The following is a 24,699-nucleotide window of genomic DNA, read 5'->3' on the forward strand; positions in this document are numbered from 1 at the left end:
GACAGCAGCAGAGGTGTTGTGAGTTTTCCTACAGGTGCATCTGCTGGTACACAGGTAAATGCAGCTTCCAACTGAGAAGGTCAAACAGCTAAAAGTGACCTAATAATAGACATGTTACACCTCCCATTAGCTCCACGGGTACTGCTCTATGGATGATCCTAACCACCGACCGCTCGCAGATGAAAAACAAAACAAGGTCTACGATCAACGACGTACTCCAGGTAGATTGTATTAGTAAATATTTTTAAGTTTGAATTAAAGCACAAGATTAGGCACTACATTTACGACCTGGTAAAGTTAGTCTTGTACAGATGAGCAGTCAAACACCTGCAGATATGGACACTTGTTTATATACCTTACTGCCTTTAAAGCAGCTTGCAGTACATTCAAAAAGCTGCGATAACGCGAGCAGAGTAAACATACCAGTAACCTATTCAGGGAAGAAGAAGGAAATTAAATTCGCAAAATAGTTTTGTTGGTTGCTTCCAATTATTGTGACTCTAGAGTTTCTTTCCAGTTCTTTTTGAAGTCGTTTCCAGTTGCACTGTCCACGCTGGAAAACAGAAATCTCAAATTGACTCGTCACATGATGTTGCTCAAGGTTCCAAGAGCTCTCCAAGCGCCCCACCGCAGTAACTTTGTAAGAGGATTACCTCTCAGCTATTTTAATCTAATTATGAAAGAAACAATTTCTCCCCAGTCCGTACTTTTTTTCCTGCTCCGTCAAACTCTAATGATGGGATGGCAACAATTAAAAGCACAAGGCCTTTTACATCATCTTTTACAAGAGTACACCTTTAAATTAAATCTTCCAGCACACTTGAGTTGAACATGTATTTCTGCAGCACTGTTTTAATTCTCATTTATTTTTTAATAAAGAACTTGAGCAAGATAAAAGTCACTGTATTAACATATATAAAATCCATTTTTATCACAAGTGTGTTTTCAAGACACTGTACAGAAAATGTCAGAGGTTCAAAGAGACCAGCTTGACACAGCCAGAATTACTGATGCATAATTCACAAATATTGCAAAGGTATGCAGTTTGGCAATAAGGGAACTTTCAAAAAAACTTGTTGTTTACCCTCCTGTGCTGGGTCACAAGTAGACCTTCAGCAATGCAGACTGAAAGACATTTCTACAACCTACAGCGAAAAAGTAATCAGTGAACCAATTATGAGTAGTTCTCAAAATTTCGTACAGCTCTACTACTATTTGTACCAGTTGTACAAACTGTTCAATGTACTTGTACAATTTATTATTTGGATGGCGATTTATGTATACAAGTTATGAAATCTTTTCAGAAACACTGGCGTTTACAAGACACCCACCTACTATGGATCCTCAAGCCAACAATGCAAGGGTTGAATGCTCCGCTCCACTTTCAAATGAATGCTCCCTGTTGAAGAACCTATGCTCCTCCCCTAAGTTTTCTAGGGCAGAGCTTCCTGTCAGAGAAAGATCTCTGCATAGTGTAGAAAAGTGTTGTACCCCTTAATTCTTTTACAAAATGTTGTTCAGAAACAAAGCAAAACTACATCAGACTTCAGCTACAGTTTACATGTAACCACATATAAGCATTTCACAGTAGAAAACAGCTCACTTGCACTCATCTTGAGGCTTATATGCGAGAAAGACTGACACCATGTGGCCAAAACTAACAGGTTCATTTCTTTCTATAGAGAACTACAGAAATCCACAAAGAAATTTTACAGAAGGCACAAAATTTGCCATTCTGATTGTTTTTCAACTCATCACATTCCATTAAGATAAAGCAGATTCTACTGAACATTTACATAAAATTGGGGCCTATTCCGTGAGTACAAGAGAAATCAGAAGACTGTATCTGGTAAACCTAGTGAGTAAGGAAACTTTCAGTCATCTTTAAGCCCCCCAAAGACAGCTGTGGGAACACTCTTCTGCTCAAGCTGTACCTCTGTAAAGGCCAAGAGGAGAATACAATTAGTACACGTATTTTCATGGATAAGACATGTCTGCACGAATGTTTAAACCAAAATTTTCCCTATCTGTCACTCACCCTCAGGTCCTTGGTCTTCATCATCATCCTCGTCATCATCATCAATGTCAATCTCATCAGGATTGGCTTGTTTGGAAAGCTCAGCCAATTCACTGCGAGAAGTGTCACTCCTGCATTAGAAGATGAGGAGAAATGACTCAAGTGTCTCAATTCCTTTTTGAACAGGTAGTCAAATTTTAAAAAAGGAACAACTTCTCAGATACTTTGTAAAAGGAGAAAAAACTAGATGAACAACGAACCTGACAAAGAGAATCTTCTCTTTGGGCTTAGGTTTGTCCTGCTCGGCTTCTGCAGCAAGATGCTGTGCTTTCTGCTCCAACATCTTCATGTCATCAATTCCCATCTGGCCTGGAGCAAGATCTGACACTAGACACACAATCGAAAAATTGGGTGGACAAACAGAGAAACATTAGAAAACATATTTGTATATTAACTTGTGTGCAGCTTTGGGGCAAATATGTGGCAAACATTACCCCAATATCCATACAGCCCATACAGTGCATTCATGGCAGCAGCCCAATACAGATAATACTTGTCAGAGGCTAACAAGCGCAAGCTCACTCACCAGTGCCCGTGGCGCTTGTTGTGGCCTTCAGCATCTGAGAGGACATAAAGTTCACCTGGGTGTTGTATGTGGCCTGGACACTGCGTTTGATCCTCAACATTTCTCTAATGGTATCCTCATTTCCATGGCGGATCTCAAATTCTTTCCAGGTCTGCCAGAAATTAGCTGTCACCTGAAAGATCAAGTTCATAAATAAGTCAAGAGGAATTCTGAAATGTGTGTGCATCATTTATGGAAATGTGACATTTTATTCAGACACAGGTAATTGCAGGAGGTGGTTTGTCTCACCCTTGGGTCACAGATCTGGGAGCAGTAGGAGTAGATTGCTCTGGCCCGATCAATCTCCCCAAGTTTACTCTCCATGTCAGCAAATCGGAGACACATGTCCCTCGCATGCTCATCAGGAAGGACCTGGATAAATACAAAAGTACAATTCAGATTTTAGTTATTTAAGTACTGAATTGAACAATTCAAAATAATCTATGTGTTATTTTCAATTTCTCAGAAAAAAGGATTATTATTATTATTTCATTTGATTATTACAAGAACAGAGCTACCATACCTCAATAGCCTTCTGGTAAATTGCTCTGGTATAGGTAACTCCATAAATTTCAGCAGCTCTCTTGATGTAGATATTGAACATGTGATGTCTCTCCTCAGTTTCTACTGCCTGTGTTGCTCTTTCATAGACAGCCATGGCGTGACGTGCCAAACCGTACTCCTCCTCCAATTTGGCATACAACAGGTAAATGGCTGAAAAGCAAGGCATCATGGTACGTTTGGCTTCAGTATATTTTTTTAATTAAAACAACAATGTGGTATGTACAAAAGTTGTCAATGCCATTTTAACAAAGCTACTTACTCTTGGCAAACTTGGCGGGGCAGCCATCTAGGGCCTGCTCAAATAAATCTCTAGCTCTCTCCAGCTTCTTGCCCCCATAACGATCAATGAACTTGGTGAGGTAAGTGTTCCAGATGTCATATACATTTGGCCACCTGAAGAGAGCAATACCGCGCTCATATGCCTAAAAAAGTGTTAAGAAAGACATTAAAGAATCCCTTAAATTGGTACTAGGCAAGAATACAAACTGAAAATAAACATGGGTTTAGTTAGTTTGCAGAAAGTTATTACTTTGAAGCTTTCCTCAAAGTAGTTGTGCTCTTCAAGAAACATGGCATAATTGATGATGATCTGTGGCGTCGCAATGCGGAGGTCAATAATGCGGTCGTACACTGCTTTCGTAGACTGAGATAAAAGAACAGGAAAATGGAAAAGAATTAGTATTAAAAATCTACAACTAATAGAGATGAGGATTCTAAGACAAATACTAGATATCTATGTTTATCTGCATAACGTTTACTCATATAATACACTGGAAAATCAAAAACATGTAGTGAACATACCTGGAAGGTGCCAAGACTCTCCTCCATGTCTGCTAGCATAGACCAGACCTTCAAGGACTTGTACACTCTGTTTTGGACTGGCTCAGATGCATCAAAGTACTCTGCCTTCTTGGATGGGATGGCCGTAGCTTTCTATTTTCAAATCATTAAAGAAACAAATGTCTTACAATTATATCCACAAAGCATTTATACAAAAATTTATGGGTGAATTCATATATTTAAAAAGGTATGATCTGGTTTTACTCACTGCTCAAAATTGCCATAACGCATGCGCAGGGACATGCAAGTATTGCTAATCAATGTCAGTCATTTCTCTGTTGTTGAGATTTCACAATCATGCAGAGCTGGCCCAAATCTATTTTGTAGTGAATGCTTTATTCTCCTAGAGCACAAAACTACCCCATGTGCGCTATGCACTTTTGTTTAACCACAAGCACGTGAACATCTGTGCAATGCCTGAAAGGTGGAGAGAGCTAACGACAACCATCACGCTAAAGATTTTATTCTAAAGATTACTACAATATGTAGCACTAGTTCTTATCTATGGTCAACTTTATTGGTTACCAGGGCATAAGTTTGAAAATATGCACTGAAAAACATTTGGAAGAAAAAAAAAACAATTGGCAGTGTTGTAGTTTCTCAGTCCTGCCACTAGATGTTCATCTAGCATAAATGGTGCTACCATTTTGCTGACTTGTAATTATGCCTGCAGATGTGGTACTAATGTCTCACCCTCAATATGCGGAGTGCTTGTTCATAGTTCTCGTGGCGAAGCTCCATCTCTCCATATTCACACCACACAGCAGCAAGGTCATCCACCTGCTTGTAGTTCACCTTGGTAGCTTTCTCAAAGATTGTCCTGGCCTGAATGACAGTCAGTGAACATAAGACATATCAGGAACACAGAAACACATCTGATGTGAAGTGCAGATGGTTTGAGAATCCCTTTGGAAAGACTTACATCATCCAGCTGTTCGTTTTCCTCATAGAATTTTGCAAAGGAAACCCAGAGAGAGTGAGGCTTCCCTGTGGCCTTCATTGGATCCACAGTCTGTACTGCCTCAGTATATGTGTTGATAATCTGCAACGCATATGGTGAGCGAGAAATCATTAGTGATGTATGACATAAAGGCAGCGTTACCCATATTGTGTTTATTATCAGTTACTCACCTGCCGTGGATTACCCTCATACAATTTTACCCGCTTGTGCCACTCATGGACATTATGGGGGTTCTGTCTCAATAGCACACTATTCAAGAGGAGGGGCCGTCGGGCTATCAGCTGCTCAAAGCGGGCAAGTCTAAGTTCCAGGTCTATGTCATCTGGGAGTAGAGGGACAAAGAGTATGGCATGCATGAGAAGAAAAGTGAAAGCAAGGAGTGTACACATAGAAATTAGTATTAAAGAACCCACACACACCATCTTCATCCTGCCCCATCTCAGCAGTGGTCTCCATCTTGGCAGCAATCATGCTCTCCTCAAACTGGGCATAACTATCAAACACTTGTGTGAAATCCCTTACTGTTACCACTGTAAGGATGGCCTCCTCATACACATCACGGGCCTGAGAAAGTAAGGACAGAGTAGTATTTCAGATAAACAGTTTTAAATATGTTAAGTGCTTTATGATAGGAATAAAAATGGAAGATATTCAAAGGAAACACACTTTCTCAAAGTGACCGCTCCTGATGTAATAGTCAGCTAAAGAGCACCAAAGTTTTCCAAGTTGGTCTGTGAAACGAGTGAGGCCTCCTCGGATGATGGCTCCCACATTCAGAGAGGTCACCTTATCAGGGTTCTGGGAGATCAGGTCACATAGCTCATGCCACAGCTGTCCAAGAAAAAAAATGTCAGAAAAAGAATCAATGATCAATTTTCCTACTCAACTTCGAAAAAAACAAAACAAAACAAAAACAGTCATGAGATGAAAATAAAATCTTACTTGGTAGTTAGACTTGCCCTCTTTGGACACAAAGCTTTCGTCATTGACAACAGCAGCTAGTCGAACTGCTGCTTCATCCAAGCGGCCAACAGACCGTAAGTAGTCTATGTATTCCTCTGCATTCTCTGGAGAAAGCTACATAGTACAAAGAGCCAACAGTACATTTTGAGGACATTTTCATTAATGTAGGAAACTTCACTTAGATCTTAACGTCATGATCTATTGACAGTTTTCCTTTTCAACACTAATTATACTCATGAACACTAATCCTATTCTGTTGAATGAATAACATTTTTAGGAGATGTGTTTTGCTTCTAATTCAGTATTAGAGCTCTATATAGTATGATGTTGAAGCCTTTCAGGTGAACTGCAAAACCAGTAGCCTTTCACTTAGCTTTCTTCAGACATTTACATAAAATGTTTACAACATGCATTCAGACATATCAAAGACATCAGAACAAACTGTAAAATCATACTCCATCGCATCCATTTCCATAAATGCCAGTGAAAGTGGGCAAATATCATTATCAGTGTAATCAGAAATCTTCTAATGTGACACCCCAAAGGACAACTGCTGTATGGAACTCAGCTGTGCACTATGCTCTCACCTTCAGGTACCTACGATACACCCGGATAGCCGTCTCAGGCAGGGGCAGTTTTCGGACAAAGCGGAGATACAGAGGCCAGATGCGTGGGTGCTGAGTAACAGGCAGAGCTCTGAGTGCACGGTCAAACGTTCGACGACTTCTCGTTATCTTGCATTGAGACACAAGGAACTGGCAGTAATCCAGCCATATTCTAGGCATCTAGTTTAAGGAAAGACAGATGCTTAGTTTCAAGCACAACTTCCACAGACCATAATATAATGTTATTGTTTTACTGTCAATATGTTCACCATGTAGTTTTACAGGAAGAAATACCTTATGCATGAAGACAAGTGCCCTTTCATGGCAATTATTGACCTCTTCATAGGCTGGTTCGGTGACACATTTTCCTTTGGCTTGTTTCCGTCTCTCCCTCAGATAACTGTACCACAGCTTGTAGCTGTAAGTAAACGGAAAAAGGTTAGACAATAAGTTCACAGTTCTTGCACAGAATCTTAAACGTGACAAGGCCATTTTGACTCTATCATCCAATTAAAAGTCAACATAAATTCTAATTCTTTTAACAATGCACAACAACGCTAGACATAGTTTAACCTATGACAATGCTTGTCAAATGTCCTAACTTAATCGCCAAAGTACTCTTGCGTGTACTGGTTGAAATAATCTGTGGATTTGCAGGAATGCGTAGCCACCTGCTCTTCGATACAATTATGATGGTTTCATTAATCCGCTCCCGTGTGTTAGTTACCTGCCAGGCAGCTCTTTCAGAGCCCGCTCATATATCATGTTCAGGGTGGATTTGGGTCCATTCTGCTTGAATTCGATGTAACGCATCCAGCACTTGACTGAGTATGGGTTCCTGATAATCTCCTCTTCGTAAGGCAGATCATCGTCCTCCTAACATGGCCAGAAATCACAACGCAGAACACTTCAAGCTCAAATAACTTTTGAAACGCTGCATTTACCAATGCTAACATTAGCGTGACAGCGTAACGTTACCATAACGTTAACTCTTTCATCTCAAATTAAAATAGCCATTAGCAAATTAACGATAACTACTACGAATTCACATTATAAATACCTTAATAGCTATTTAGAAGGCAAGCAAGTGTAACTAAAAACCTCTCTGATTCCTAGCTTACGAACCACAACAACTTCAACAGTTAATCACACACCCGGTAAAAGTTAGCAAGCTAACAGTCGTTCTCACCAACAAATAGATATCAGTATTCTCTGTCGTATAACTTACAAACACAACATCCGTTTTTCCGTTTGACGAAGGCATTTCTTCCTAAAGACACAACAGTGGAGTGGAATAACCGTTCCGTAGATAATAAAGAGTGCTAACTTTTGCTAACACTGGCTAGCAGACTTTTCAAAGTGTGCGATCTTGTATGATACTTCCGGTTTCGTCTTCTTCTTTGTTTCTGGCAGACTAGGCTCGGCTTAATGCATTGCTACCTCCCACCGGTGTCATAACGTCATTGCTACTTGTATCCTCTGACTTTTACCTTGTGATAGAGATCTGTAGTTTTGAGGATGCGGATTACTTCTCTAACTCTCTTTTTGAAGCACCCCGAAGCCAACCAGTGCCCTATCAGACAATTTTGTAATTTCCAGTTTGCCTAATTCCATGAATAAGATCATCCTTTTTGCAGCTTAGTACAGGCGATGCATCAAGATATGCTGTACTGTCTTAAGGACCCCACAGCATTCACAATTGCTGTTTATGTGCTTCAGAGAACACTAGCATATAAAACTACACAGAAAGTGTGTGTGTGTGTGTGTGCATGTACTATGGTCAGTTTCTAAAAGTTAAAATGGTTTTTAAGTCAGGTTGACAATTATAATTTTGAATGTAAAGTTATAACAAGACTGGGTCAAACCTAGGCTGTGGTCTATGAATTAACTTCACATCTTTCCTTGACCTCTTGATGTTTTCCATTGAGGTCAAAGAAAAGTGGTAAGGAAAGGACATTTTTTTTACCCTTGCAGCACTAGTATGGTAAATGTGCGAAGTTGAGGATGTACTTGAAAACTCTAAATGATTTCTTTCAATGGTAAGTAGCTAAAGCCTGCTCGAAATTTGCTAAATGTCACTAGATGACATAATACACTAATAAGCATATGCAAGATGTCATCATCATGAATGTATTTGCATTCTCCCAGTGTCAACTTTATGTTTGCTCCTCTCCCATTGTCAGTGCTAACACAGACAGTATTTTCATACTGTTATGCAAGGGGCTAAAAACACTAGTAGGACCCAAATGCTGAACACAGTAACTGGAGAAAGGTGTCACAGCTCACAGGAATTTATTACAAGGAGTTTGAATCAAAGTCTGTGACCAAGTGGGCAGGCAGGTGAATGAGAGGGGAAAATCCGGTTTCTGGAGATATCAGAGAGGGGCTGGGGTGATTCGGAGGCTCCAGAGCATAGGTGTGGATTCAGTGTTCATTGATGAGTGGCTCGAGACGATGCAGAGGGCAAGGATGGTTCAGGTGGTCCTGAGACAAAAACAAAGAACAGGGTGAGCGAAAAAAGATTTGACTTCAGCATAGAGACTAAACTAAGTATTTATAGACTGACTTAGCTACTGGGTGGTTAAGCAGACGAATTGGTGAAGAGTGGAGAGCTGAGTTAGGCTTAAGTGCAGGCAGGAGGAAGGAGTGATGGCCGGATTGGATGTAGGTGTGCAGGTGAACTGGCGGGAAGGTCTGAGGTCCCCACATTCTGTACAAACCACCCCAGCAACAAACACTGACAAAATCACAACACATATAAGTTAAAGATGGCTGTGCTATGACTTTGGCTATATTTGCTAGTAAAATGATCAGTCAGAGAGACAGTTGGAAGCTCTCTCACGCTTATTTCAGCTGCCGTGCAGTCAATTGAATGAGATGCATGAAGATGTGCGCCCGTGGAGGGAAAGCCCAACCTTGCGCTTGTGGGACAATACTGGTGACTCTCTTCAAAGGATAATAGCTAAAGTTTGTCCAAAAAGTTGCTAGATTTGTCACAAGGTGCATTTTTGAAGAAAAAAAATCGTTGAAGAGGTCTGAAAAGTCAGTAAATCTAGCGACAAAGGTGCTTAGTTGACAACACTGCATGAAAACACAACAGTTCACACTAATTCATTTTGAAACAGCCAAACTTCACTCAGTCACATGGTATTCGGCTGACCAATGGTGTAACGTGATCACTCGCTCAGTCAGCAACTAGCATTCGCGTTTTTAAGGCCGGCCATGCTGTTGAGGTCCAGCCAAAATTTATTTAAAAACTATTATTGTGAAATTCGATGTTAATATTAATTAAATTAATATTAACATAATACTTTTGAAATGCATTCAGACAGTTGACTGTTGTTTTCAGGATTATGTAGGTCATTTTATTTTGGAGCCAATGTCAGTAATAGTGGAAAACCAGAGTCACATAGTTTTTCAAGGCCACTGAGTTTCCATAACAGCAACAACATCCTTAGAATCAAATGTAGCACAAGGATAAAGATCTTTGATATCCGAGTGGGACTTATTATAGCTCTTATCTCAGCCTGGCAAACATCTTTCTAGTCCTTTTAAGGCAGGGTGTAATACCACTTGAACTTTATGGAAAAGGCCTTACATTCAATTTTATTAGAGGAATATGAGATGTGCCAATGTCCTGCAACAATATACCATCACCGCTTGTGTGCTTCTCCAAAATAAAGTTCAATTCTGGGCTATGAATATGTTTAAGGGTAAGCAGAGACAACATCTCATTATAAAATGATGAAATTATTATATCATTATTAAATGATGAAATCCCTCTCAAGTAAGTCAGAATCTAAATTTCTATCTAAATAAGTAAATTACTTATTGAAGGATTAGTCGTTGAATTTTATTAGAGGAATATGAGATGTGCCAGTGTCCTGTAACTATATACCAGCACCACTTGGGTGCTTCTCCAAAATTAAGTTCCATTTCTGGCTATGGACATGTTTAAGGGTAAGTAGAGACAGCATCTCATTATAAAATGATGAAATCATTATATCATTTTCATTTTAAAATGATATTATGTCATTATAAAATGAAGAAATCCCTCTCAAGTTAGTCAGAATCTAAATTTATATCTAAATAAGTAAATTACTGGAGGATTAGAGGTTCAAAAACCTGGATATGTTTTGAACAACATCTATTTTGGGACATACTTTGGACATTACCATCACTCTTACATTTTATGAGCCGAAAGTAAGTTAAGTCCAATGCTTCTGTATTATACACATTACATTTTCTTCAAAATTATTTGGTGCATCAGCATCTGATATTAGTGAAAAAAAAATGGCCATGATCCTCAGTTTTACTGTATTTCAAATATCTGAAATGTGCACAAGTTCTGATACTCAATACCACTGACATTTAAGTGTATCTTACTAGAGCAGAGTTTATCGGTTCAAAAATGGAAGTCAAAGCACAGCTCCCTTAATGGATTATTTAAAAAAATATTTGTCAAAGCAGTTATGTTTTAATTTTATTATATTATATTACACATTATGTACGATGCAGTGAAATGCCTCATGCAATAATACAATCTAAAGCTGCTTTATTTAGCTTATTTTCTTCCTTTTCATTTGTAATCTTATTAAAAATGTTTCTAAAATTCTGATCCTATCTTGCCGGAGCAACTGAAATAATTCAGTTGTCTTCTTCTATTGCTGTTTTAACAGCAGAGCAATGTTATATCTTCGACACAAAAAAAACCTGCAATGTCACAAGATGGGTGTTAAGATGACAGGGATGCTTGACCAAATCGAGTGGAAGGCTGCTGCTGACCAGGCAGTTCCAGCCTCTATATAAGCAGCAGCTTCAGTCTCCTCTGAGAACTGACAGGCATCCAACACAGGTTAGTGCTTTGTGTGTGTTTATGCTCATCTAATTTGCTTTAACTTAATAAGAGTCTTAAATGTCACATGACTCTTTATCATGTTTTTCATGACAAGTAATCTTTTAAGGGATACTATCATTACAAAGATGTTGTTGTTACAAAGATGTTACCCTAGATTTTGCAACTATTCTTAATGGTTAATGTAGAAAAGCTCTGCAGCAAATCTGTGATTTAATATTCTTAAAATGACTAAATGCTTTGGATTTACTGTGACTATGAAAACGTCCTTCATAGTGGTAGAAGTACTCATACAACTGAGTTAATTATAAAAATTTTCTGAGTCATGAAAGCTTGCAGAAAATAGGTCAAAAGTTACTGCTGTTTCCTGCTGTAGGCACTAGATAGTAAGATAGTAAATTATTTTTACTCTGTGTATGCTTCAATGACCATCTTAATCTCTCCTTAAAAGCATCCTTGGACAACAACAGACCTGTGCCACTCAGTTGGGATAAACTGAGGTCTTTTCAGATCTAGTCAGTCTCATCTAAAGTGCCACCATGAGCACAGACGCTGAGATGGAGCAGTATGGCCCGGCGGCCATTTACCTCCGGAAACCAGAAAGGGAGAGGATTGAAGCCCAGACTGCTCCATTTGATGCCAAAACAGCCTACTTTGTGGTTGATCCTGATGAGATGTATGTCAAGGGCAAGCTCACCAAAAAAGAGGGTGGCAAAGCCACGGTTGAGACACTTGGAGGAAAGGTAAGGGAATCAATGCTACAGTTGAAATTCTTGAAACATTGGAATAAGACGCCATCAAATTCTATAGCAGATTATTTGAAATATATCCTAGTGAAACTGAACTAATTTCCTGCATTTCCTATTCAGACACTAACTGTAAAAGAGGATGACATCCATCCCATGAATCCTCCAAAGTTTGACAAGATTGAGGACATGGCCATGATGACCCACCTCAATGAGCCTGCTGTGCTGTACAACCTCAAAGAGCGTTTTGCATCATGGATGATCTACGTAAGTGTTTAGCTTATCACTTAGATCAGAGTGAACATACATGATCATTATCATTAAACAAGAATTAAACACAGTAAACGTTTTCTAGTGGTGGTTTCTTTTCTCCACAGCTACTACTCTAAATGAAGTTCTAAATGAAGTGATGTAGATGAGAAATGCAGAAGCAATGATTTTTACAGTGCACTCTTCTCTTTCTAGACATACTCTGGCCTGTTCTGTGTCGTTGTGAATCCCTACAAGTGGCTTCCAGTGTACGATGCTGTTGTTGTTGTGGCATACAGAGGCAAGAAGAGAGTTGAGGCACCACCCCACATCTTCTCCATCTCTGACAATGCCTATCAGTTCATGCTCACTGGTAAGATTTACCTTATTTTAAGAAGACACGCAAGTCTATCTTTACATGACACACAAAATGAGACACAGCAAATATGACATGAAGTGTGACTCTAATATAACCATATCTAGTATTTCATGAGACAAGTATTTGTTCATTTCAGATCGTGAGAACCAGTCTATCCTGATCACGTGAGTAATATACAAATAACGGAATAACATTATAAGATTATGTATGAAAAAAAAAACACCTCAAGATATCTATCTCTTCCCCCAGTGGAGAATCTGGAGCGGGAAAGACTGTGAACACTAAGCGTGTCATCCAGTACTTTGCAATAATTGCAATGACTGGATCGAAGAAGGCAGAGCCAACACCTGGCAAAATGCAGGTAAAATGGTTGCCTTTACTGAAAACTATTTGTTTATGGATTCCAAACAAGCCACAAAATATATTCTGCTATCTTTATGTAGGGTTCACTGGAAGATCAAATCATTGCAGCCAACCCTCTGCTGGAGGCCTATGGTAATGCCAAGACTGTGAGGAATGACAACTCCTCTCGCTTTGTGAGTGAAAATAAGCTAAATAACCATAAGCATTTTTAGCTGCATATCAACAATCACGCTAACCTAAATCTCATATGTTTAGGGTAAATTCATCAGAATTCACTTCGGAACTAGTGGCAAACTGGCCTCAGCAGATATTGAAACATGTAAGTAATTTTCTGTATTTTGTTCAGTCACCTTTGTTTGAATGCACACATGGGTATGATGCTAGTTTGGAAGAAGTTTAAGAAACATTTGTTGTATGATGTTATACATGCAGTACACTGTTGTCTGACCTTGATTTAATGAACGCAGATCTGCTAGAGAAGTCACGTGTCACTTTCCAGTTGTCTGCTGAGAGGAGCTACCATATCTTTTATCAGCTGATGACTGGCCACAAGCCTGAGCTCCTGGGTATGATAAAACGTGGAATAAAAGAAATTTAAGTATAGAATAAAGACAGAGGACTTACTCATGTATTTTTTTTGCAGAGGGTCTTCTGATCACCACTAACCCATATGACTACCCAATGATCAGTCAGGGTGAAGTGACTGTCAAGAGCATCAATGATGTGGAAGAGTTCATTGCAACAGATGTAAAGTGTCGATTCATAATTATTCGAGACTGCAAAATTAGAAATCCATGACAAAAATCTTACAAATGTTAATTGTTTTCTTTCATGTGCAATGCAGACCGCCATTGACATTTTGGGATTTAGTTCAGAGGAAAAGATGGGCATCTACAAGCTAACTGGTGCTGCGATGCATCATGGAAACATGAAATTCAAGCAGAAGCAGCGTGAGGAGCAGGCTGAACCTGATGGCACTGAGGGTAAATTTGATATTGATGTCCTCTAACAAATCTGCCACAAGTTAGAGTGTAAATCTAAACATGTCACAGTTAACTGGAAGCTAAACATTTGTCTTTCCATCAGTGGCTGATAAAATCGCCTACCTCTTGGGCCTGAACTCAGCTGATATGCTGAAAGCTCTGTGCTACCCAAGAGTCAAGGTCGGAAATGAGATGGTGACCAAAGGTCAGACAGTGCCCCAGGTACAAGAACTGAAGAAACGTGAAACATCTACCAATATCCATGTCTGGTTTGAAAGCCAAGCAGGTTTTTCAAAATTCTGCTCCTGTTTCTAGGTCAACAATGCTGTCATGGCTCTGTGCAAGTCTATCTATGAGAAAATGTTCTTGTGGATGGTCATCCGTATCAATGAGATGCTGGACACAAAGCAGCCAAGACAGTTCTTCATTGGAGTGTTGGATATTGCTGGATTTGAGATCTTTGATGTGAGTATTTGAAAGATATTTGAGCACTCTCAAAGTTATACACAATTTTGCCATGAAGTTCAACACCTGTCCATAATTACAGTTCAACAGCTTGGAGCAACTCTGCATCAACTTCACCAATGAGAAACTGCAACAGTTTTTCAACCACCACATGTTTGTCCTGGAGCAAGAGGAGTACAAGAAAGAAGGCATTGAATGGGAGTTCATTGACTTTGGTATGGACTTGGCTGCCTGCATTGAGCTTATTGAGAAGGTAAGTAGCCACTCGGATAGACTTGACTTCTTTTTTTCATGAGAAAATGGCTGCTTCTGTAGGTTAATTCTTAACATTACATGTAAATTCTTCTCAGCCAATGGGCATCTTCTCCATCCTTGAAGAGGAGTGCATGTTCCCCAAGGCCTCTGACACAACTTTCAAGAACAAGCTGCATGATCAGCATCTTGGCAAGAGCAAGAGCTTTGAGAAGCCAAAGCCCGCAAAGGGCAAGGCTGAGGCTCACTTCTCCCTGGTTCACTATGCTGGTACAGTGGACTACAATATCAATGGCTGGCTGGACAAGAACAAGGACCCTCTGAATGACTCAGTTGTTCAGCTCTACCAGAAATCCTCAAACAAACTGCTTGCTCTTCTGTATGCAGCTCATGCTTCAGCTGAGGGTGAGAAAAAAAAGTGAGAAAGTGTACTAAGTTTGTAGTTATAGGTAAGAGTCTGTGTCTGTTACATTTGGTTAAGGCCTAGATAGAAATTTTCGAAAGAAAACACCATTACAGCACTATATTTATTCATTTTCATTAATAAAATTCGGTGTTTTTAAAAACAGAGGCTGGCGGTGGCAAGAAGGGTGGCAAGAAGAAGGGTGGTTCCTTCCAGACTGTGTCTGCTCTTTTCAGAGTATGTATTGTTCCAGATTTTTGGATTACAATTAAAATAAATACTGAAATTGTCTGACCTGTTATCTCACGATGGTGATACACAGGAGAACTTGGGCAAGCTGATGACCAACTTGAGGAGCACTCACCCTCACTTTGTGCGCTGCCTGATTCCAAATGAATCAAAGACACCTGGTAAGAAGTTTGTAATCCGCCTTTCTGGATTTTCTGTAGGTTAAATATTTTAACCAAAGATCTTTACAATGTCTAGGTCTTATGGAAAACCATTTGGTCATCCACCAGCTGAGGTGTAACGGTGTGCTGGAAGGCATCAGAATTTGCAGAAAGGGCTTCCCCAGCAGAATCCTCTATGGTGACTTCAAGCAGAGGTCATGATCATTTTCATCATACTAAAGTCAAGCTGATTTCAGAAGAAGCATTGTGATGGTTAACACCAGGAAAAGATGCAAAGAAAATATATGTAACAACAACATTTTCTCTCATAGATACAAAGTATTGAATGCCAGTGTCATCCCTGAGGGACAGTTCATTGACAACAAGAAAGCTTCAGAGAAGCTGCTGGGCTCCATTGATGTGGACCACACTCAGTACAAGTTTGGACACACTAAGGTGCATTTCTAAGTAAAATATCAATAGCTATTGGTGTATATATGTCCCGTAGTATCCATGTGTATTGATGATTTACTTCTTTGATTTGACAAAATAGGTGTTCTTCAAAGCTGGTCTGCTGGGTACCCTGGAGGAGATGAGAGATGAGAAACTGGCTGAGCTGGTGACCATGACTCAGGCTCTCTGCAGAGGATACGTCATGAGGAAGGAGTTTGTTAAGATGATGGAGAGGAGGTAGGCTTATCATAAACCACACACACTGTTGTATCCTTTTGAATATCCTATTGCAGTACAATTGTGATTTTTATGTTTGTATTAATGTTTCCAGAGAATCTATCTTCTCCATCCAATACAACATCCGCTCCTTCATGAATGTGAAAAACTGGCCATGGCTGAAACTGTACTTCAAGATCAAGCCTCTTCTGAAGAGTGCTGAGACTGAGAAGGAGCTTCATCAGATGAAGGAGAACTATGATAAGATGCAATCAGACCTGGCTACTGCTCTGGCCAAGAAGAAGGAGCTGGAGGAGAAGATGGTTTCCCTGCTGCAGGAAAAGAATGACCTGCAACTGCAAGTGGCTGCAGTAAGTAAAATATAATATAAATATCTCTTTTGTTCATTGACTTTGAACTAATTTAAACATTATTAATGTCTTATTTAGCCTTTTAGACTGTAACGCAATTCATAGATCTAATCTATGGAGAAACAGGCAGACCAAGTGCACTGTATGCATTATGTACATGTTTCACCAAAGATCCATTTTATTCTCATTTTCTCACTGATCTATGTACCATACCAATACTGTACATTAACTAAATGATAAATAATGATAATTAGCAATAGCAATGAATGATCTGATAGCAATGAAGTCTTTAATAAAGACAATTACAAGAAAATTATCCTACTGTGTCCAAAATGTACTATAGGAAGTTGAGAATCTCTCTGATGCTGAGGAAAGGTGTGAAGGTTTGATTAAAAGCAAGATCCAGCTGGAGGCCAAACTCAAAGAGACAAGTGAGAGACTGGAGGATGAGGAGGAAATCAATGCTGAGCTGACTGCCAAGAAGAGGAAGCTGGAGGATGAATGCTCTGAGCTAAAGAAGGACATTGATGACTTGGAGCTCACCTTGGCTAAAGTGGAGAAGGAGAAACATGCCACAGAAAACAAGGTTCAATTTTTACTGTCTTTAACAAAAAAAAAAAAAAAGAAATGTAATGTTATGTTATGTTGTGTGGCCTTTTAATTAATTCCCCTTTTTGGGGAAAATATTCAACTTTTCACACCATCTTCAGGTGAAAAACCTGACAGAGGAGATGGCATCTCAAGATGAGTCTATCGCCAAGTTAAGCAAGGAGAAGAAAGCCCTCCAAGAGGCCCACCAGCAAACACTGGATGATCTCCAGGCAGAGGAAGACAAAGTCAACACTCTGACCAAGGCCAAGACAAAGCTTGAACAGCAAGTGGACGATGTAAGACAACAACTCTTTTGACTTTGTGATTTTGCCTTGTAATGACATGAATGGTTTTGGTATGTTTTTGGTATTGATGTTCTATATCTAAAATGCCTTTAAAAATGTTATTTTATAGCTTGAGGGATCACTGGAGCAAGAGAAGAAGCTCCGCATGGACCTTGAGAGAGCCAAGAGGAAGCTTGAAGGAGATCTGAAACTGGCCCAGGAATCCATAATGGATCTGGAGAATGACAAGCAGCAATCTGATGAGAAAATCAAGAAGTAGGTCTTTGTTTTAGGTTACCAACTCTCTTTTCTTAATTACACAAATAACGCTCCAAAAATTGTATGAATTGTGACACTGAAAGCTTTGTTGGTTTCCTCATCAAGGAAGGACTTTGAAATCAGCCAGCTCCTCAGCAAGATTGAGGATGAACAGTCTCTTGGTGCTCAGCTTCAGAAGAAGATCAAGGAACTCCAGGTAACACTATTTTACATGGATAATAAACACAGTGAGTCAAAAACAGCATGTTTAAGTTAATAAGCCTTCTTGATGCCACTATCGTCAAATCTAGGCTCGTATTGAAGAGCTGGAAGAGGAGATTGAGGCTGAGAGGGCTGCTCGGGCTAAGGTTGAGAAGCAGAGGGCTGACCTCTCCAGGGAGCTTGAGGAGATCAGCGAGAGGCTTGAGGAGGCTGGTGGAGCAACAGCCGCTCAGATTGAGATGAACAAGAAGCGTGAGGCTGAGTTCCAGAAGCTGCGTCGTGACCTTGAGGAATCAACCCTGCAGCATGAAGCTACTGCAGCAGCTCTTCGCAAAAAGCAGGCTGACAGCGTTGCAGAGCTGGGAGAGCAGATCGATAACCTCCAGCGTGTCAAGCAGAAGCTGGAGAAGGAGAAGAGCGAGTACAAGATGGAGATTGATGACCTCTCCAGCAACATGGAGGCTGTTGCCAAATCAAAGGTGAGTGGTTTGTTTATAAGTGAGAGTTTTGTCTTTTATCATGCTCATAAATATGAACAGAAATATGAAGTGCACAATATACATGTTTTCTTGGTGACAGGGCAACTTGGAGAAAATGTGCAGAACTCTTGAGGACCAGCTGAGCGAGCTCAAATCCAAAAATGATGAAAATGTTCGCCAGCTGAATGACATTAATGCACAGAGGGCAAGATTGCAGACAGAGAATGGTGAGTCATCTATAACAAAACTGATCTGTGAGTGGGTTAATCAGTTTTTACAAACTCATTTATATATATTTTCCTACAGGTGAGTTTTCCCGCCAGCTGGAGGAGAAAGAAGCTCTTGTTTCTCAGCTGACCAGGGGAAAACAGGCTTTCACTCAGCAGATTGAGGAACTGAAGAGACACATTGAGGAGGAAGTGAAGGTATTACAATAGCCTTTCTCTCCATAAACTATATAATAAAATAAATAAAATAATGATGAAACAAAGATATTGGTGGAAGACATCAAGAAACGTTTATCACCAGTACCCCAAGTAACTGAATAACTAAATCACCATGTTTCACGTTAATGAAGTACTTATACACATATTTTTCTGTTTCACTGGGGAGTTAAAAATGTTTTTTCATGTTCAACAGGCCAAGACTGCCCTGGCCCATGCTGTTCAATCAGCCCGCCATGACTGTGATCTGCTCAGAGAGCAGTTTGAGGAGGAGCAGGAGGCCAAGGCTGAGCTGCAGCGAGGAATGTCCAAGGCCAACAGTGAGGTGGCTCAGTGGAGAACCAAATATGAGACTGATGCTATCCAACGCACTGAGGAGCTGGAGGAGGCCAAGTAAGTCACTACCTTTTCAACATTTGAATTAGTTTTCATTTCTATTGCTTGCTTTTAACTAATTAAAATGTTTTTCTTCACCATAGGAAAAAGCTTGCCCAGCGCCTGCAGGATGCTGAGGAATCCATTGAGGCTGTGAACTCTAAGTGTGCCTCCTTGGAGAAGACCAAGCAGAGGCTGCAGGGTGAGGTGGAGGACCTCATGATTGATGTGGAGAGAGCTAATGCTCTGGCTGCCAACCTCGACAAGAAGCAGAGGAACTTTGATAAGGTAAATGGTTAAAGTAAAAATCAAAACCCATCTGAAGAAACACAAAGCTGTATTAGTAACCAATCATTTAATCAACCTATACAAATCTAGGTCCTGGCAGAATGGAAACAGAAGTATGAGGAGAGCCAGGCAGAGCTGGAAGGAGCTCAGAAGGAGGCTCGCTCTCTCAGCACTGAACTGTTCAAGATGAAGAACTCTTATGAGGAGGCTCTGGATCATCTGGAGACAATAAAGAGAGAGAACAAGAACCTGCAGCGTATGTCAATCTTTCTATATTTAATTGGACTGTAATAGTAATTCTTTGACCTTCAGGGGTAATGTATTCATTTTTATCATGGCAAAAAACCTTGACACTTACCATTCCATAGATATGAAATATATTCCATACAGGTAATGTATGTTACTCAAACTGTATTCTGTTTGAATTGTTCTATAGAGGAAATCTCAGACCTCACTGAACAGCTTGGTGAGACTGGAAAGAGCATCCATGAGCTGGAGAAAGCAAAGAAAACAGTGGAGACTGAGAAGTCTGAGATTCAGTCAGCACTGGAGGAAGCTGAGGTACAACAACTTCAGGAGTTGACAGGGAGTTATAAAAACCATCCAGCAGTCAGTCAGCTCTTGAGTTGGTAAACTGACAATGACATGTTTCACTTTTGCCTCTCACTGATTTTTCAGAATTAGGTTGTCACTACAAACAACATCTTTGCTCTTATTGAAGATACTGAAAATGGTTGTCTGAATTTTTTTTTCAAAATCTGAGTTACCTTTTGAAATGCTGATACATATAAATCTTTCTCTTAGAAGTAATTAAAGGGAATAGCCTAATGAAGCTAGCACTTTTTAGCTTTAGATATGTTAATATTTACTAGTATGAGTTATTAGCTTTTATAATTCAATCGCTGATATTATTTGAAGGGCACACTGGAGCACGAGGAGGCCAAGATTCTCCGCATTCAGCTTGAGCTCAACCAGGTCAAAGGTGAGGTTGACAGGAAGCTGTCAGAGAAGGATGAGGAGATGGAGCAGATCAAGAGGAACAGCCAGAGGGTGATTGACTCCATGCAGAGCACTCTTGATGCTGAGGTCAGGAGCAGGAACGATGCCCTGAGAATCAAGAAGAAGATGGAGGGAGACCTGAATGAGATGGAGATTCAGCTGAGTCATGCCAACAGGCAGGCCTCTGAGGCCCAGAAACAACTGAGGAATGTCCAGGGACAGCTCAAGGTGAGTTTTGTGCAGCTGCTAAGTGAAAAAATGTTCAAAAGTAAAGAAAGTTAACTCATTTTTTTTCTGTTCATTGTCAGGATGCCCAACTGCACCTTGATGATGCTCTCAGAGGACAGGAGGACATGAAGGAGCAGGTCGCCATGGTCGAGCGCAGGAATGGCCTGATGCTGGCTGAGATTGAGGAGCTGAGAGCTGCTCTGGAGCAGACAGAGAGAGGACGCAAAGTGGCTGAGCAGGAGCTGGTTGATGCTAGTGAGCGTGTGGGACTGCTTCACTCTCAGGTTTGTTTTCAGTAATTTGTGAAAATGTCTTTGTATTTAATAAATATACAGATGAGCTTTCTTAAACATAAATAAATATCAAATTACATGTGACTATTTCTAATATTCAGAACACCAGCCTTCTGAACACCAAGAAGAAGCTTGAGGCTGACCTTGTGCAAGTTCAGGGTGAAGTGGATGATTCTGTTCAGGAAGCAAGAAATGCTGAGGACAAGGCCAAAAAGGCTATCACTGATGTGAGTTTACAGCTCATCAACTGCTCAGTGTGGTGCTCTTGGATGTGTTCAATAAGCTTTGTTAAGGATTTTTCAGATGAAACTGGAATTGGAGACCATTTTTTTAATTTCAGGCTGCCATGATGGCTGAAGAGCTGAAGAAGGAGCAGGACACCAGTGCTCACCTGGAGAGGATGAAGAAGAACCTGGAGGTCACAGTCAAGGACCTGCAGCACCGTCTGGATGAGGCTGAGAGCCTCGCCATGAAGGGTGGCAAGAAGCAGCTCCAGAAACTGGAGTCTAGGGTATAAACTGTATATAAAAACTACATGATTTCAAATCACACTTACACTGTGTGGACTTCAATTTTTATTACTTGGTACTTAAATAGTTTGTACATAATATTGATGTATTATTTATTATTACTTTACAGGTGCGTGAGCTGGAAGCTGAAGTTGAAAGCGAGCAGAGACGTGGAGCTGATGCTGTGAAAGGAGTGCGCAAGTACGAGCGGAGAGTGAAGGAGCTCACCTACCAGGTAATTCCCGCTAAAACGACTTTTCTTTCTCTTTAATTCTCTTTTTTCCATGACTTACTGTATGATCCTTTATCTGTACAGACTGAGGAGGACAAGAAAAATGGAATCAGGCTTCAGGATCTGGTGGACAAGCTGCAGCTCAAAGTCAAGTCTTACAAGAGACAGGCTGAGGAAGCTGTAAGTCAAATACATAATGTGACACATCTCTTTAAGTTGATTTAATAATATTATCACTATTAACTCTCTTAACCCCAAACTCTTCACAGGAGGAGCAGGCCAACACTCACATGGCCAGGCTCAGAAAGGTTCAGCATGAGCTGGAGGAAGCTCAGGAACGCGCTGACATCGCTGAGTCCCAGGTCAACAAGCTGAGAGCCAAGAGCCGAGATGTTGGAAAGGTGAGTTATGTGATCATATTTTATGGAAAATTATTATGTGGGACATTTGTATCATGAGATTCTTTAAGTTAATCACAGCATCAATTGTGTTGACATTAGAAGTTAACTTTATTCCTAAATTTGAATATTTGCTATTGCTAATTGATTTTCCCTTCTTTTCTTTTAGTCTGAATCTGCTGAGTAAGAGTCATCATCAAGATGAGGCCTTTCAACACAGTTCATAAAATATGAACCAGTGGTTGGGGGCTCTAATATTTCAATAAAAATGATGATTTTCATCACTATTCTGAATCCTGACATTTTTTTCCCCTGATGATTACTTTGTTTCATTGCCGAAAATGAAATAGGGCAATTAGCCATGCTTTAAGGTCTTCCAGTACAGTACAGTTTGGACGCACTGTAATGTCGGTGTAAGTACTATTCTTTACACTGAATATACGAAATATTTCCCGCTGAAAACTACAGCTGTAAAGCTGCACAAAATGGAAAAACATATTTGGGATGTACTGAACAGACAAATAGATATACAACATGAGGCAAGAAGACATCTATTGAGACATCTATTTTATTTTATTTTTTTTTTGCTTTTGTTGAATCGGTAATGTTTAGTATTGAAGCTTAGTTCCAACATTGCTGGCACGGTTTGGGGAAAAAAAAGAATGGGGTAAAGAAAGTGCAGATGTAGGTAGAAGTGAAAGTGGACAATAGATGTTCAGGAAGAGCTGAAATAAACCTTGAGTTCTCACTCATCATCATTACATTTGTAATTAAAATCCAAACATGTAAAAGCAAAAATGGCATTTGATCCCAAATGAATACATTTAAGGAATCAGATTGTGCACAGGGCTCAAAAAAGGCTCAGGCCTGCCCTGTATCCATGCAATGCTCTATTTGAAATGTCACAGGCGACAAATAGGTGTAAGTTACCAAGTCATGCAAGTATTTGAACTGTCTCCTGGAAGACATTAAAGCTTGACTTGGAGTCTTGGAGCAGAAAAAGGTCTCCACTCATCACCTTTGATCGCTGATCATCTTCAACCCGTTGAAATAATATTTAGATTTGATGAGCCTCCAGATTGTCCTTTCTATTACAAACATAGCAAATTCCCTACAACAAAAATTGCTTTTCATTTTTTACAGCTGTGGGATCATTGCCCTGGAAAAAGTGTAATTTCTCCACTGTCTCATCTATTTATAAAATGATGAACATGTGTCATGTGGCATATATCCATCCTTTTATAAATAGATCCTTAGATTTAGAAGAATATCAATTTTGAGGCAATTAGCTGATGTACTAGGTATCAGCAGCACCAAAAAAAAAGTAAAAAAAAGAGTGATGGAAAATACGTGCGTTGGTTACTTGGGCACTTTGAGACCTCACACCATGTGCTCAATTTAGTATGTGACCTGAAGGGAAACTCAAAACAAATCAACATTAAGAAAAAAGATAAGAAAGGTATGTTGTATTAAGGTAATGTATGTTTGTATGTATTCTGTAGTCTGCCAATTTGAATCAAAAATGCCATAATGGACTTAAGCCCTCAAGATTTGCCAGGACGGTTGATTCATGCTTCTTTAACAGATGTCACCTCCTATCAAATGTAGCAAGCTGTTTTTTTCCTGTTGTGAAACTTATTTTTGGGCCTGATCTCAAACAAGTTGGCAACTGTTTTCATGCCCATTTAGAGAGTTATATAACGGGCGCTTGAACTTATATGGATAATTAATCTTATTACAGGAATATGAGATGTGCCAGTGTCCTGTAACTGTAGACCACAGACATTTGGTGGCAACTCCAAAACTAAGCTCCATGCATGTAAAAATTAAAGTGATGCAATGTCTGTTACTAAAGTTATTTGATTTTGATTTTGATCAAACAGTGCACAAACTTACAAATCCACAAATTATAAATGATAGAGATTTTAAGGTATTCTTCAGGTATTATTGACACATACAAGTTATAAGTTTATGATGAACACAAAAGTTTTAAATAGAGCTTTTTATTTATTTAATACGTGTCACTTAGGGGTGAATGTTCTTTCATTTCAGATATCGCAAACGTGCAAGTGTTCTGCAACTGAATATCAATGATATTTGGAAGACTTTCCATAACCAAACCCTAGAGCTACTCATAAATTTAAAAAAAAGACTGTAAATGTTCACAACACATTTCAACATTAGTGTCCTTTAAATCAAGTTTTATATTATTAAGAGTTGTACACAAATCCAATTCTGCACTATTTCATGAGTGATACAATTCATGAAATAATCTAAGGTTGCAATCAAATCAAATCGACTGGTGTTTTTTTAAGAATTATGCATATCATTTCCTTAAACATCATTGCCACAAAATAAGCTATGGGATGAAAAAAGGCCATGACCAAACTGAGAAACACAG

General features: G+C 39.6%; 2 protein-coding genes across 2 annotated transcripts; one reads left to right on the forward strand and one right to left on the reverse strand.

Annotated features, from left to right (window-relative positions):
* Positions 1-906: 906 nt before the first annotated feature.
* Positions 907-8,328, reverse strand: xab2 (XPA binding protein 2). Its single transcript, XM_041063621.1, has 19 exons — positions 7,804-8,328; positions 7,303-7,451; positions 6,870-6,993; positions 6,558-6,755; positions 5,950-6,084; positions 5,674-5,838; positions 5,427-5,571; positions 5,178-5,329; positions 4,969-5,088; positions 4,740-4,871; positions 4,008-4,139; positions 3,736-3,849; positions 3,466-3,628; positions 3,166-3,356; positions 2,892-3,014; positions 2,604-2,775; positions 2,278-2,404; positions 2,039-2,148; positions 907-1,936 (listed from the first exon to the last, which is right to left on the reverse strand). The coding sequence occupies exons 1-19, from the start codon at positions 7,837-7,839 to the stop codon at positions 1,875-1,877; spliced, it is 2,550 nt and encodes an 849-aa protein (XP_040919555.1). The 5' UTR covers positions 7,840-8,328; the 3' UTR covers positions 907-1,874.
* Positions 8,329-11,881: 3,553 nt separating this feature from the next.
* Positions 11,882-22,585, forward strand: LOC121199118 (myosin heavy chain, fast skeletal muscle-like). The gene is made up of 39 exons (XM_041063608.1): positions 11,882-12,173; positions 12,300-12,443; positions 12,642-12,798; positions 12,941-12,968; positions 13,054-13,165; positions 13,248-13,340; positions 13,423-13,486; positions 13,635-13,733; positions 13,811-13,914; positions 14,012-14,150; positions 14,254-14,372; positions 14,466-14,615; positions 14,698-14,868; positions 14,966-15,272; positions 15,437-15,507; positions 15,593-15,680; positions 15,757-15,874; positions 15,992-16,115; positions 16,213-16,349; positions 16,444-16,699; positions 17,043-17,285; positions 17,410-17,586; positions 17,705-17,850; positions 17,959-18,049; positions 18,144-18,533; positions 18,634-18,760; positions 18,840-18,958; positions 19,173-19,369; positions 19,456-19,639; positions 19,730-19,895; positions 20,076-20,200; positions 20,558-20,866; positions 20,947-21,150; positions 21,261-21,386; positions 21,500-21,670; positions 21,799-21,903; positions 21,985-22,080; positions 22,170-22,301; positions 22,468-22,585. Exons 1-39 carry the CDS (start codon positions 11,970-11,972, stop codon positions 22,483-22,485), a joined length of 5,811 nt encoding a protein of 1,936 aa, XP_040919542.1. The 5' UTR covers positions 11,882-11,969; the 3' UTR covers positions 22,486-22,585.
* Positions 22,586-24,699: the final 2,114 nt, after the last annotated feature.

Source organism: Toxotes jaculatrix, chromosome 18 (assembly GCF_017976425.1).
Source record: "Toxotes jaculatrix isolate fToxJac2 chromosome 18, fToxJac2.pri, whole genome shotgun sequence".
Taxonomy (NCBI): Eukaryota; Metazoa; Chordata; class Actinopteri; family Toxotidae; genus Toxotes; species Toxotes jaculatrix.